Source organism: Crotalus tigris, unplaced genomic scaffold (assembly GCF_016545835.1).
Source record: "Crotalus tigris isolate CLP2741 ecotype Arizona unplaced genomic scaffold, ASM1654583v1 scf7180000024458.850180, whole genome shotgun sequence".
NCBI classification, from domain to species: domain Eukaryota; kingdom Metazoa; phylum Chordata; class Lepidosauria; order Squamata; family Viperidae; genus Crotalus; species Crotalus tigris.
Window position 1 is genome coordinate 297,576 of NW_024100628.1, and position 15,119 is coordinate 312,694.

Sequence of the window (15,119 nt, forward strand, 5' to 3'; positions counted from 1 at the left end):
TCTCTTTTATCACCAGAAAGAGTGAGAATTATAATCATAATCTTCTTTTGAACTGTAGCTTTCTGTAACTTTAACCCATTATTAGATCTAGATTTCCATCTAAGGAGCAGAGTGAGTCTTTGCCTTACTCTATGAAGTAGCCCTTCATATTTCAGACTGGTCTAATTGATCCTTTTTCCTAGCTAATAATCGATTCAAATCAATAATAAAAACAATTAATACTAATAGCCTGAGCTAAGCAATTAAATGGAATCTAACAGTCTTCTGCTCCAGGAGCGAAGACAAAACGCGTCTTAGAGCAAATAGGACTAAGTCTAAAACTGGGGTGCACTTGGCACAGAGGGGGCGTTACCAATTTCAGACTTAGTCCAATTGGAGCAGATAGATTAAGACAACCCATCCGTGGGTTCTCCATCCAATCATGCTGGAGAATTATAATCATAATCTTCTTTTGAACTGTAGCTTTCTGTAACTTTAACCCATTATTAGATCTAGATTTCCATCTAAGGAGCAGAGTGAGTCTTTGCCTTACTCTATGAAGTAGCCCTTCATATTTTGAAGAATGTTGTCTGGCCCTGTATAGGCTTGTTTTTTCTGAACTCTATGTGACCACTTTCTTTCCTAGTGGGGTGCCATCCAGGCCTCAGAATAACCAACAACATAGTCTTTGACCATGCGGGCTGTATGAAGGTAAAACACTGAGCAAGGTGGATATACATTATAGCAATAGTAATAGCGCTTAGACTTTACAGCCCTCTCTAAGTGGTTTATAAAGTCAGCATATTTCCCCCAACAATTTGGACCCTCATTTTACCAACCTTGGAAGGATGGAAGGCTGAATCAACCTTGAGCCATTGAGAATCGAACTGCTGGCAGTCAGCAGAATTAGCCTGCAATATTGCATTCTAACCACTGCGCCACCACAGCTTCTTATCCACAAGAGGAGGGAGGAATGCTGTTACATTAGACCAGGGTTTTTCAACCTTTTCACCCATTGTACCACTTTCAGGATATGGCAACATCCGAGTATTACCAGTCTCCTCGCTTAATGACTATTCAAAGTTACAAAGGCACTGAAAAAAGTGCCCCCAAGCCACAGCCGAGCAAGACACCTGCCTGCCCATCCAGTGACGCTTTTCCTCCTGTCTGAGGTTTTCATTGTTGTGAGCATTTCTGTGGAGGATTGGCAGCGGGGTGGGGTGGGGGTGTTTGGTTTTCATTCCCCCCGTCTGCTGGGTGGTTGCAGCAGATTTTGGTCACTTCACATGACCCTGGGACACGGTGATCGTCATAAATATGAATCAGTTGCCACGCATCTGAATGTAAATCACAAGACCTTGGAGATGCTGCAACATTCCAACTGATCGACGCTTCTTCTGGGCTCAGCAGAAGTGTCAGGATCAGTGCTGCTTTCCAGCTGATTGGTGCTTCTTCAGGGCTCAGCAGAAGCACCAGGATCAGCACCAAGCTCCAGCTGGAGCCTGGCGTTGATCCTGGCACTTCCACTGAGCCCTGACAGCCCCAAGGAAGCGCCGATCAGCTGGAAAATGGCACTGATCCTAGCGCTTCTGCTGAGCCCTGACAGCCCTGCAGCTCCAGCCTTCTCTTGCTCAGGCTTGTGCGGTGCTGCCACCGGTTCAGCTCATTACCCTCCCCCGCTACCACTTTTCTAGGATGCCAGATGCCAATGTACCACAGGTGGTACCCGTACCACTGGTTGAAAAGCCCTGTATTAGACCTCAGCCTTCTCTTTTCTGCTCTTTTTTCTATTTACTAAGCATGTTCATAGGAAAAATGGATATCTGCCAGGATTTTTGTAATTGCCATGGAGGTTCTCAAAAAACTCCAATAAAGTACCAATAGTCCTTGATTTATGACCACAATTGAGCCCAACATTTCTCTTACTGAGACATTTCTTTAGTTTTGCCTCATTTTACGATCTTTCTTTCCACAATTGTTAAGTGAACCACTGCAGTTGTTTAGTTAGTAACACAATTATTAAGTGAATCTGGCTTCCCCATTGACTTTGCTTGTCGGAAGTCTGTAAAAGGTGGTCACATAATCCCAGGATACAACAAGAGTCGTAAATATGAGTCAGTTTCCAAGCATCTGAAGTTTGATCACGTGACCATGGGGATACTGTAAAGATCATAAGTGTGAAAAACTGTAATAATCACTTTTTTTAGTGCTGTTGTAACTTTGAATGGTCACTAAATGAACTGTTGTAATTTGAGAACTACTTGGAAAGATCCAGAAGCTGTGGCTGATGGGAAGCAGCCTTAAACGTGGTGGTTAAATCCCTGCTTTTAGTGTATGGAAAGGAGAAAATGCTAAATACGCAACTGAGGAGTAGAAAATGTAATAAAATCAAATTAGGGTTTGAACTGATGGCATGCAGGCCCCTGGCCCACCATGAAAAGTCAAGGGGGGGCGTTGAGCACAAAATTGTTACTTATCCATGCTTTTGCTTTTTAAATGATGCTCTAAGATTTTTCCTTAAACGTATCTGAAACCTCTTCAGATAGGCTCATCTTACAAACTCCGCTCAGAGGATGGAAATGTTTGACATTGCTTCTTGTAATTTACTACTTGTATGACAAATTACTGTCTAAATTTGTAAGCCTTTTCACCACAAAGTATTACCTGAAGCTGGAAACTTAATTTGACTTACTCAAAATAAAATGAGAGCTGTTTTCTATATTTACTTTGAAGTAAATCCAATTATATTCAACTAAATTCAGCTATTCCCAGGTAAGTAGATTGTAGCTGAATCTTGGATTAATATTTAATACTAGTCCATACTAATAATCACATTCCAGTGCAAAATTCCTCAAGCCATTTACTTCAGAGTAATTCTATTCAACTTTTATCCCCTTAGTCTTACTCAATGCATCAGTATTCTAGAATTTAAACACAAATATAAGTTATATAAGTCATATAAGTTATATAAGTCATAGGGAATAATGCATGTTTGATTGATTTAACGCTTATGCATTATAAACAGGGATTTGGATCCAGGCCTTTCCAACTAGATTATTTCTGTGCTTATTGTGGAAGAACCAATTTTAAGTCCAGTTAACATTATTCAGAATTGTTATTTGTCCTTCAATTATTTTGACATGCACATTTGGTATATTAGTATAAAAGTAAAGGAAATGTATGTGAACATGTTTCTGAATGTAAAATAATTCAACTGAATGTAAGTTTTGACTGCATCTCTAAGGAAAATAAACTTTCTGGGAGGTATGGAAAATAATTATTTTACAATGACACGTTTTACATAGGTAGTCCTCGATTTATGATTGTAACTGAGGCCAAAATTATGATCATAAGTTATGCTGGTCATTAAGTGGGACATCACATGACCAATCCAATTTTATGTCCTTTTTTGCCATAGTTATTAAGCAAACACCATGGTCATAAAGCAAACACCACCGTTGTTAAGCAAATCCATTTTAGCCCATGGGTATTTTTTTGCTAAAAAGTAGAAGTTAATGCCAGTTTCTGATAAAACAACAACATAAATTACAAATGGCTGCAAATATGAGTTGTTTGCTAGCCTCCAAAATGCAATCCCATGATTGTGGGAGGGGTGGACATGAGAATTTCAAAAGGTCATAAGTACCTTTTGGGGGGAGGGTCTGTTGTAACACCAAAAGGTCACCAAGTGGCTGGTCATTAAGCGAGGACTACCTGTATTACTTATCATTAAACTAGTAGTCTTGTAGTTTATGTTGCATTTTTGCCCATTCTAAGGAGTTCAGCCATTTTATGGACAATGTCATGCACACAACCAAAAAATGAGTTATTGGCACTGATAAACCTATATCTAAAGTTTTTTTTTTTTTTTAAAGAATTATTAAGTACCTATTGGACAAAATTTGCCCATATTCTAGCTCAAGCCAGTGGTGGGATTCAGCCGGTTCGCACCACTTCAGCAGAACCAGTAGCTAATTTTTTGTTGCCCAGGCCCAGAATGGACTTCCGGAAGCGGCATCCACACAGAGAACCGGTTGTTCACATATTTGAATCCCACCACTGGCTCAAGCTCCACTTTTTCTGTCATGGTTTGCTGGATGAACTCGTTAGAACTGTAGAATGGTGGGAGCCACTTAAGCTGTTCACTCCAGTTCTTTGCTTAATGCACAGATCCAAATTAAAGCATTTTCAACAAATGATTCCCCAGTCCGTCAATTCCTGTTTCTCTTTGCACTGCAATAAGAAATTCAACAAGCCTTTTTAAACCTCATTGGAAAATGGTAAGTTTTAGGCATGGAATTAGGTTGCAAGGGGCCATTTCACTCAACGAGTCCAACCCTGCTCATTGCAGGACAGACAGCTGCCCAGTTTCTCTTGAGCTCATTGATTGAGAAGGTTCATTATTTCCTTGGAGATTGATTCCTTTGTTGAGTTGTACTTATGGCTGGCTGGCTGGCTTTTTATAACCTTCGATCAGAATCTGTCTTACTGTAACTTAAAACCATTACTCCATTTTCTGCCCTCTAGAATGATAGACATCAGATGTTAATTTTCCATGTTGCATCGTTTTAGCACGGGGGTCTTCAACCTTTTATGACTTGTGGACTTCAACTCCCAGAATTCCTCAGCCAGCATATCTGGCTGAGGAATTCTGGGAGTTGAAGTCCACAAGTCATAAAAGGGCCAAGTTTGAAGACCTCTGAATTTAGCGTCTTTAAAGTGCTCTCTCCCTTCAGTCATCTTTTCCTCAAGATTTAAATATACTCAATTCCTTATAATAATCTTTTGTTTTCTTTGTACTCATTTCAATTATTCTGAACTTTTCTTAATATGTTAGGCAGAATCTACACCATACTTGAGATACAGAAATACTTAATTTTGTAAGCCACTTACAGTTAATTTCAATGTTTCAAATAGCACTGAAGGTACAAATGGCAAGTTACATAAATGAAGCAGTGAATAAATGACTTTGCATTAGCAGCTACTCACTCTTTTCTAATCAACCATAATTATCTTGAATTTTACTTATACTGTATCTTTTAGACTATCAGCTATCTCAGCTGTATTTCATTTGCAACTTTTTAAACAAAATCTCTTAGCCCTTAATTGGCTAAGAAAAAAAAAAACCTTGCTAGATAGGAATTTTAAAGATGAGTATTGAGTCTAGAAAAGGAGTAACAAACATATGATTAAAAGGGCTATGTGGACTTGCTAGATGGCTTTATATAGGTTATCAAAACCAGCCTTGGTTCAATTGTCCTGTATCTGCCAGTTTTGAGAATGATTAGGTTCACACATTGCAGCAAACCAGTGTTTTAACTATCACCTAATGAATGAGAACCAGTTAATATAGTAGTTAAGGCATCAGGCTAGAAACCAGGAAACTAAGTCTTGACTTAGGCATAAAACCAGCTGGGTGACTTGAGCCAGTCACTCTCGCTCAGCCCTATGAAGCAAGCAATGTCAAACCACCTCCAAAATCTTTGCCAAAAAAAATGCAGGGACTTGTCCAGGCAGTGTCAGAACTCAGATCTGATTTGAAGGTGAACACACTGAATACACCACAGCATCTTAAGCCAAACTCAAACAAACCACTTTAAAACTTAATGGAAAGTGTGAACCAGGTTAAAGAAGGGCAGTAGCAACTAGTTAGCCAAAACCAGGGGCATGGATTCAATCTTTGTCTAACTAAAACACTGGTTTGGTCCAGATATCATCATAGTTAGTGCAGCTTATTTGCTTGCGCTGCCATGTGTGAACTACTTAAATACAAAATAAATTAATGTTGTCTATTGTGACCATTGTCTGCAAAACATCTTGCCATTCAAGAGGAATATATATGTGCTTCCTATTAATTTTGTCCACAATTGGAGCAAGTTGAACCCCAAACTTGTCAAACCTATTTGATACTAGGGTGTTGTGTGAACCCAGCTAGGAGGCTGATTTAGAATTCCATGGCATAGTTTATACAATCAGTTACAAATTTCACATACCCGCATCCAGTTAAGTTTTTTTGTATCAGTTTATGTTTTTTGTGATTTGCTGTGTTGGATGTACTATTTGATACCAGAAAGCAATTCACGAAAAAACATTGATGAATCCAGCTCAGGGGGTCACACAAATTAAGAATAGTGGGTTAACTCAATCAAAGCACAGTTTGGTTAACTTTGGATGAAGCCCATTATGGAAATACAGCCTGTATAAAGGCTGTATGTTCTGTGTCATAGGGGAGAATTGTATTTGCGGCCTTTTGCAAGGTAATCCATTCACAGTTTGGAAATCTTAAGAAGCTTGTCCTTTATCCCCAAGGACCATCTTATCTTGAACATTTGCTTGAGACTGGATTGTCAGATTCAAGCAGGCTTCAACTCCTCCTTCTTTCTCAAAGTGAAAATCCACCTCCCTTTCAAGGCAAATAAGCTAAAGAACCTGCAAGCCTAGAGCTAACCCCATCTGGGCAGCACACATCTGGACGACCACCAGGTGGCAGCCAAGCCAGATTTCACCAACCTCCCTTCTGCCATCAAGTGGCACTCCGGATTTTTTGGCAGTCCAGAAATGAGCTTCCCTCTCCCCCACGCTTAGAAAATCCAACTTAAAAAAGCAATTTTCACTGGTTTTTTTTTTTTTAACGCTTTAGCTCAATGCCCAGTAGTGATTTCACCATTTCCCCCTTTTCCGTTTCTTTTTTCTCTCCAACTCGATGGCTCTGATTGCAAAGTAAATCTTTGAAGCCGGCCTTTTTTTCACCCTCCTCCCTTTTTTTTTTTTTTTTTTTTTGAGTAAAGAACCAAGGGATAAGTTTGCACGAAAGCTTTCTCTGAGAGAGGACGGGGGGGGGGGGGACGTGGTTTTCCTAAGTGTAACGGGGGAGGGTGGGGATGCTTTTCAGGATCCTTTCCACGCGCGCCCGGACCAAACCTCCCCAACTCTTCATGGAGGCAGAAGACAATGTGCGGGGAGATAAGGGAGGCGGCGGGGGGGGGGTTTCCAGCTTGCCTAAGAAAACCAGTTCTGTCTCGGCTGTTTGTTTACTTTCAAAGATGGACTCGAGAGCTGCTGTTCGGCTTTTTTCCCTCTCTCTCCTCTTCAGGGAAATACCACCCAATCGGGCCAGTGGCCTCTTGCGCGAAACCCCTCGCCTGCCCGGCGGTGGCGGTGGCGGCAGCGGCGTTCGGCGTCCACCCTTCAATCAGCCGGGCGAGGGAGACTACAGTGCCCAGCGTTCCCTTCTGCTGCCTGATCAATGGACCTTATTTGAATAATCTGTGAGCTCTTGGACTCAGGCCAATCAGCTGTCAGGGACCCATGATAAATCGCAATGCATTATTGATAATCATAATTACTCTGACATGCGCATTCCGCTCTTTGGGAGTAATTTCCCAACTCCAGGAATTTGTTGTGAAGAAGAAAATAATTGCTACTATTTTGCTCCCGATGCGTGTGCACCATGTCGAGGCGCAAGCAGGCGAAGCCCCAGCACATCCATTCGGACGAGCGGCAGTTCCCGGATGTAGCAAATGGTAAGGGAAAGGAGCGAGGGAGCGCGGTCAATTACCAACTTTAATTGATGGGAAAAAGAAATCAAGCAGGAGATCGGGTTTGAGGCGGGGGTGGGGGGGGGCGCTAGCTTTTGTGCGCGTGTGAGTGGCTCTTTCTCCCACCTACCCCGTGGCGCATCGGGGTTCCTTGGCCGGAATCCTGAGCCAAACGGACCCTCTCGATAATCTGGACCACTTCTGTTTCATCCTGATTTCCCACGACTGCGGGAGCCGATCGGAAAGTGTGTGTATATATATATATATATATATCTAGATAGATATCTTCTTATATACATATATACATATCTTCTAAATGTGTATTCCCCCCCCCTTTCCTCCCTGTCCGTTCCATCAATCCGTGCTGAATCTAGGTTCGAGTAAATTTTAATTTATGGGGGGAAACTGAACTCTGAACTCACGATTATTTTTCTTTCTGGAAAAAAAAAATTCCAGGTTTTCTTAGTGGGTAATTCTCTTTTTCCCCAAAGCCCCTCTCCGGTTGGGAAAAGTTTTTCACCCCGCAAATGTAGGTTGTCTTTAGCATCTCCGCCCCCCCCCTTTCCAGGATTGATTTGGAGCCATCGTAGCCGAAAGCCGCGGCCAGAAGGTAACTCCCTAAATATTTTTGGAAGGGAGGGGTACGCCGTGAGGAACACTGCGAAATACCTTTTGTGATTACCCCCCCCCCCGTTTGTGCCCCTATTTGGATGAACTGCTGCTTCACCCTTTTAGTAACTAAAAACTCGCCGAGAGATTACAATCACTCGGGACCTTTTGTAGCCTGACCTCCAGCCATCTTTGATTTCCGACTTCCTAAAATAACTCCCGTGAGCTAATATGGTGGGGGGGGGGAGAGGGAGGGAGGACAGAGAGCTTTTAAAATCTTCCCGAAGTAGCTGCATGGAACCACCACCTCTCTCTCCCTCCCTCCCTCTCCCTCTCTCTCTCCCTCCCCCTCCTTCCCTCCCTCCCACAATTGATAGCATGGCTTGATCTTTTCGCAGATTTAATTGATTTTGATATGGGGAGGGGGGAGCCGGCACTGGAAGAGAAGCAGTTGGTGGTAAAAGCGCAGAACTGGACGAAACATAAAGGGGACGGGGTAAATATCGGGATGGTGCGCTGAATTTGAGACGGCGATATTTGAAATATCCAAGGTTTTGGAAAACAGGATTTCAGATCTATGCTCCATCCTTTTTTGGGTGTGTATGTGTGTGTGCGTGCATGGGAGACGAATGAACCCACCAGGAAGGGAAGACGCTTAATCAATGTAGCATACAATCCTGAGCTTTGTAGTTTCGGACGCGGGGGGGGGAGGGAGGGAGTGAGGAGAAATTTAGTACTTTTAAATAGATATTGGAAACTGGGTCTAAGGTATTTCCCTAATCGATATGCCTCTCCCAAGATTTCTTTTGATCCAGAAGCATAAATGCAAAGTTTGGGGTGCAATTTTAGGTCAACTTTTAATTTTAAGTAAACCAGAAAGGAGAAGGTGAAGATCCCGATCAATTATCCGCCATCCCAATTGATAGGAATGCATATTTTGGAAAGGGTGGGTGAGAGCTGCAGAAGATTTGAGTCTCTTTTCCCCTCCCGTTCAGCCTTCCCTCTTTCTTTTGAGTCCAAATGTGCAATTGTTGAGCCCGGTTAATGGTGATTTAAGAAAACGAGCGAGCTAGCGAGAAGGCTATAAATCCCATGTTTAATGCATGACTGTTTTTCCTTTGTGCATCTGGTTAGGATGGAGCTGGCGCGCGGCTGGGGGGGGGGGGCGTTGGAGGTGATGTTTCCACATGTAAATCTCGCTGCTGGCAGCTGGAAACCCACCCCAGAGACGGTCTTGAAACAAAAGGGTTAATAACTCCTTTGGAGTTGCATGATGGAGGGGGAGCGAGAGTAATCGGAAGATTAGTTAGATGTTCTTGCTTAAGTGTTTGTGCTCCCGCTGCAGGGCACCCGAGCTTCCAAATAATACTTTTTGAATCAATTTATCTCGTACACACAAATTAATTTGCAACAAGGCTTCAACCTGGTTGGGTTGTCGTTTTACCGTTGCGGAATCCTTTAATATGAGAAGAAATGGAGATGGGGGAGGGAGAGGAGAAGAGAGAGAAAAAGCGACGCTTTGATAAATCTTTAAGTATGTTATCAATCTGGGAAAAGCATCCCCGCTTCTTAAATCGCGCTGAAATGTTTGTTTATCGTACGGATCCGGGATGTTTCGATTGCTCTGTTGCGCCACCTCGGGGATGCGGCCGGTGTTGCATGGCCCGTCAGATAAAAAATGTGGATTTAGTTTCTTCCCTGCCTTGGGGTTTTTAATGCTTAGGGTCTGAAGGATCAGATGAAATGGACAGCGACACCCAGACGCCTATCTTCACAGAATGCTGCTGAAAGCTCACTGAACGAATGTTCTGAACAGAAAATAAGCCAACGATGCTGCAGAAACATTAAAAAAAAGATTGCATTTGATGCCCTTCAAATAAATTGGACCAGTTCCCAGGTAATAGAAAATTGCAGAAGATCGAGTTCAGCCTACCCAACCTATTAAATCATTGCACTGAGCAAGGTACTTGATCTCTCAAGTTTTGTTAAACTCTCTGGCTCTGAATTTGTATGCAACAAAACACTAATGTCTGAACCCCACTGTGGTTCTCTGTCCATTCCAGTTCTGAAAGGAATGTGCTCGAGAAGAAGAAGAAAATGTCCAGATATTTTGGACATTAGCTTCAACCAATATGACTGGTAGTCCAAGATTATGTGAACTCTCCTGCCAAAAAATTAGCTAATACTCAGATACATAATCAAGCATCTTGTGTAGTTAAAAGTTTGCAGTACTTAATATAGCAGAGTTATTGAAGGGTGGTTAACGGTTGTGGGACAGCTGCTCTATTTTGACAGTACAGTATCAGAAAATATTTTGGGTGGGTTTACACAGCATGCTGCCAAGCCTTAATGTGGTTAGTTTGCATGTGCCTTTGCAAACTGAACTTCCTCAATATTCTGGCTAGTAAATGGTTGAGGGTTCTATGTGCTGTATGAAAGCAGTCTTTGTTTCTTCTTCAATTCCTAATCTCAGAATAACCCTGAGAGGTAGACATAACCAAGTACTGTAAGGAATTGAACTTGTCCTATTTCATATCAACCTCACGTGGTTGATAATAGAGTCAATCTGATGTGTAGTGGTTAAGGTGCTGGCTAGACACCAAGAGACTATGAATTCTAGTCCTGCCTGAAGGATGAAAGCAAGCAGGGTCACTTTGGACTAATCATTCTCTCTTGGTCCATCCTACCTCTCAGAGTTGTAGGAAAAATAGGAGGGAGGACCACTAGGTATGGACACTACCTTGAGTTAATAAAAACAAATACAAGATAAAAATCTAACAACAAATACTTCCCAAAGAATGGAAATTGTGTTGCATTAATGTGCTGTTGATCTCTTTCCCTATATTTTTGTACTGGGGGATGTAAAATGGTAGGGAGAATCTTTTTAAAGGTGAGAAACTGATAGAGGATATCTGACTGTTAACAGTTTGTGCATGGAACAGGTCTTAAAAATTCAGCTATATCCAGCTGAGGCATCTTAAGGTATGATAATAATAATAAAAATAACCTAAGAATTCCCAAAGATTTGTTGGGAACATTTTCCTACATCTTGGGTGGGGTTTATAATGAAATCAAGCTCTTTATCTTTTGGCTTGAAATGAAATCCAGATACTATAGAAATTTGCAAAAGAGAATTTAGTAGTTTTTAGGAAGGGCCAGAGTGGGAACGGTGATCAGTTTGACAATCAATTTAATGGGTCAAAATAATAACAAGGGATTGTCTTAAAAGCTGCCATTTCATACTGATAATTAGCACTTCCCACTGTCCAAAAGATTTAATTGCTCATTGCAGCTGCTAACAGTCCTTGAGGCAAATTTCTTTTCCTTAATATGTCAGGTATATCTGACAAGATTCTTCCATATGAATAGTTACAGTGTCTTCAGGTATTTTTAACGATTAAATTCGAAAGGTAAAAACAAATATAAAACAGCATGGTGAGAGCTCTTCCTGATTGCATCAGTTACTTTCTGACATAACTCTGGTGTGAAAAAGATCTCCCAATATTCCACTTGAAACATGCATGAGGTCATTTTATTTCAGAAAGAAAAAAGAGATTAAGCAATACAAACCTTCCTTAGGACAAGAAAGTTTCTTTTAGCAAACAGGACTTTCAATGCTTACAAGAGAAGGTAAGGTGGTGGTGGTGCCTTTGTGATGATTTGCTTTCTGCCCCCACTTTTTTTTAAAAAAAAATGCAAGTGAAACACTATATTGGCTGCAGTGATTGGGCTTTTTCTCCAAAGCCTCACACGGCTTATGATGCTTTTTGACAAGCTTCTGCTCTACCTTTTGCTCCTCCTGCCTTCTGTGGGTGGTAAGTTGATGTCAAGCAATTAGGACTCTCCAGCAATTGACCTTGGCAGCAGAGTTTTGGTCGGTTTTTGGCTGGTCTTAAAACACTGCCCTAGTGTTAAGTGTGGTCTGTGGAAGTGGCCTTGTTTATAATTGGAGGGACTTGGTGGTACATAGAAGCTTACTAGTCAGTGCGGATGAGGAAATGATTCTTGAATAAGGTAGAACAATTTGTTCCTCTCTTTCTCTCTGTCTGTCTCTTTCTTTTCCTTGGTGGTACAGTGCAAAATTGAATGAGGTACTCTCTATCATTACTTAAATACATGGGCTTCTGGCTGGTAATACCTTGTTTGAAGTCTATATTTTCCCCAACTCTGATCTTTAAATTCAAACCCAGTCCAGATCACTAGTTAAGAATTCTTTTATGGATCCTGCAGTATTTTACATAGATAGATAATGTTATGTTTATCAATGCTTTTTTGATATGTTTATCATAATGCTTTTTAATGCTTATCAAATGCTCCTGGCAGGAATGCAGTATTAGCCAATAAGGGTGAAGTCATGACTCTTTTGTGCATAGATAAGCCATCAGTTGTGATTCTGTTTTTCTGAAATGCCATCAGGTCAAATTTTATTTTAAACCTCTTTTGTTTCCTGTATCTATTTGCTTGTTTGCCTTTCTTAGAAGGCTACTTGCTGTGATATAAATACAGGGATTATTTAATTTGATCCATCCAAATGTCTCTTGAGAATTTAAACATTTCCCTCTCTTAAGTATTTAAAATCATGTTTAGTGGATAGGTAGACTTCTTCACTTAAAGCAAAATTTTCTTAAGATGTGTTACTTGGGGGGGGGGGGAAGGTATGACATTCCTCCAAACGGTTAATGTTATGTGCTGTTCCAAGCTAGCATATTGAAGTCTGTTTCAAGTGGGTGAATTCCTTTCACTTCTGTGTGGCTTATTTTCAACTACAGTAAACACATTTTAGCCATCTCCAATCTCTTAACAAATGTGTTGGGTGTTTTGCATTTTTCCTAATTTGGTGCAAGACTTTTAAGTCCAGGAGAGTTTTATCATCTGCTTGACATGTGGTGTGATATTCACAAACTGCTGTGACACTATAATTTGTGTTTTAACTGAAATGGCTGAAAGCAAAATCAAAAACCTCATGCATTTTAATTTTTTTCTGTTACAGTGGGATACAAAAGCTTCTTACTGACCCACATGTGTAACTAATTAGTATTGATTTAACGCTTAGGATATCTAATGGTGTTATCTTCATGCTTGGAATATTGGAAATGTTTAACCAAATAAAATGACACACTCCCTGTCCTACCCCACCCCCTCCACCCCCTTACAAAGCCCTGCTATGTGCATAAAATACTTGGCCTAATATCTACCCAAGAAACAATTTGGAAATAGTTGCTGTCGGTATTGGCCACGTGGTTAATGACTCTTTTGCAGAACAAGTAAAAAGCTTGTTTTGTGGGACAGAGATGTTGACTTTTAACATGATCTGTTCATAATGTCCACAATGCTATAATATTAATAGGAGCAAAACCATCCCTATTCTGCCAAAAAGAGAGAGAGAGAGAGAGAGAGAGAGAGAGAGATCTCAAAGTACTTCATCTTGACTGAATTATGCCCTATTTGGGAATTACAATCTATGCTTTGGTGGACAACTTTTGAACACAAATTTTTAAAAACTAATCCTCATAATGGAGTGGGATGAATATAATAATTCTCTGAAGCATGAGAATTCTTTTGGAACAAATTGGATCATATCAGCAGTTGTAAGCACTTGAATAAATTAAATCAGATTATCAAAGGGCACCAAGGAAAACTTCATAGACTTGTGTTAAATACTGATGCCCAATCTTGCATGATCTCATCTACACTTTAAGATCTAGTTCCTGTTTGTTGTGAATCTAGATTTCTTGGCTGAGTTTGGTGCATTTGAGTTATTCAATATGTTTATCTTAAGAGATAAAATGCCTATGCATTTTTTGAAGAGGCACGGAACGTGATGTTCACACAATAGTTCAGACTACCCTTTCCCAATGTAATTTTTCTACGTGCATTGGTATCCTAACTCCCATCATCCCCAGAGAATATGCCCAGTTTAAATTTGAATTTTAACCTACCCCTAGACCTGTATTCTACAGTATTTGCTCACATTTAAGACAATGGATGGAGGACATGCTATTCTTTCTGGTTTCTTATCTAAGTAATACATAGATTTATATTTTGATAAATAATAAAACGGTTCTTCTCAAAGTTCCTCGGGTACGTTGAACATTGAGTTCCTTAATTCTCAACCAGCATGGGATTATAGAATTTGAAATTCATTGTACCTGCAGGAAACCAGATTATATTTGTTCAAAACGGTAAACAGTGGTCCATTTGTTTGTTTATTTTATTTATTTATTTGAAAGTGGAGGGCTAGTCCCAGAACCAGCTGAATCACTTTGGGCCAGTCACTCACTCGCAGCCCACCCACCTCACAGGGTTGTTGTTGTGGGGAAAATAGGAGGAGAAAGGTGTGTTGGATGTGTGTTCGCCACCTTGAGTTGTTTACAAAAATAAGGCAGGATATAAAAGAACAAAAGAACAAGTAAAAATGGGTACACTAAATTCTATTAAACTTGATTTTTAATGATGAGGGCTGCTCACATGCACTTCAGTGACAAAAAAAAACATAATTAGCTAGCATTACATCATGCTAAGCCTTTTACCATAGTTGATTTGGTCATGACTAGATTCACACAGCATTCTAAGCCAAAGTAAAGCAGGCTATGGCTTAGCAGTCTAATGCATGAACTTTCTGAGTATTTCAACTATGAATCAGTTATTGCCTTCAAACCCTGCTTGAGGTTTCTGGGACCCCTAGCTGACCATGGTGAAAAAAGAAGCTGCTGGGCCAAATAGGCTTTTGTTGTGATTCAGATGTTTTGTGAATGCATGGGTGTTCAGGTTTAAGTCTTGTTAGTGAAATGTGCCCAAATTGCTACTAGGATCACAGGGATTTGAGAAGAGTTGCGTGTTACCATCCAATTGCAAAGGTGCTTTTTCAAAAGGTAGCTGGACTTTGTTTTTTCCTTGAGGACATTTCTCTTCTCACCCAAGAACCTTCTTCAGAGAATTCTCAGAGAAAAAATAACACCTTTAGGACAACCATGACTTGGATGACTGAGAATC

The 15,119-nt window shown here is 40.7% G+C and overlaps 1 protein-coding gene across 2 annotated transcripts in view; it reads left to right on the forward strand.

Moving 5' to 3' along the window:
• Positions 1-6,975: 6,975 nt before the first annotated feature.
• SALL4 (spalt like transcription factor 4) overlaps positions 6,976-15,119 on the forward strand; it is a 28,101-nt gene continuing 19,957 nt past the window's right edge. The window contains exon 1 of one of the 2 annotated variants that reach the window (XM_039332246.1): positions 6,976-7,502. In XM_039332246.1, coding sequence (XP_039188180.1) covers positions 7,430-7,502 — 73 coding nt within the window. In that variant the 5' untranslated portion in view covers positions 6,976-7,429. Of the gene's footprint in view, positions 7,503-8,642; positions 8,723-15,119 lie in introns of those variants that run through there. The other variant, XM_039332247.1, reaches the window with a different exon arrangement.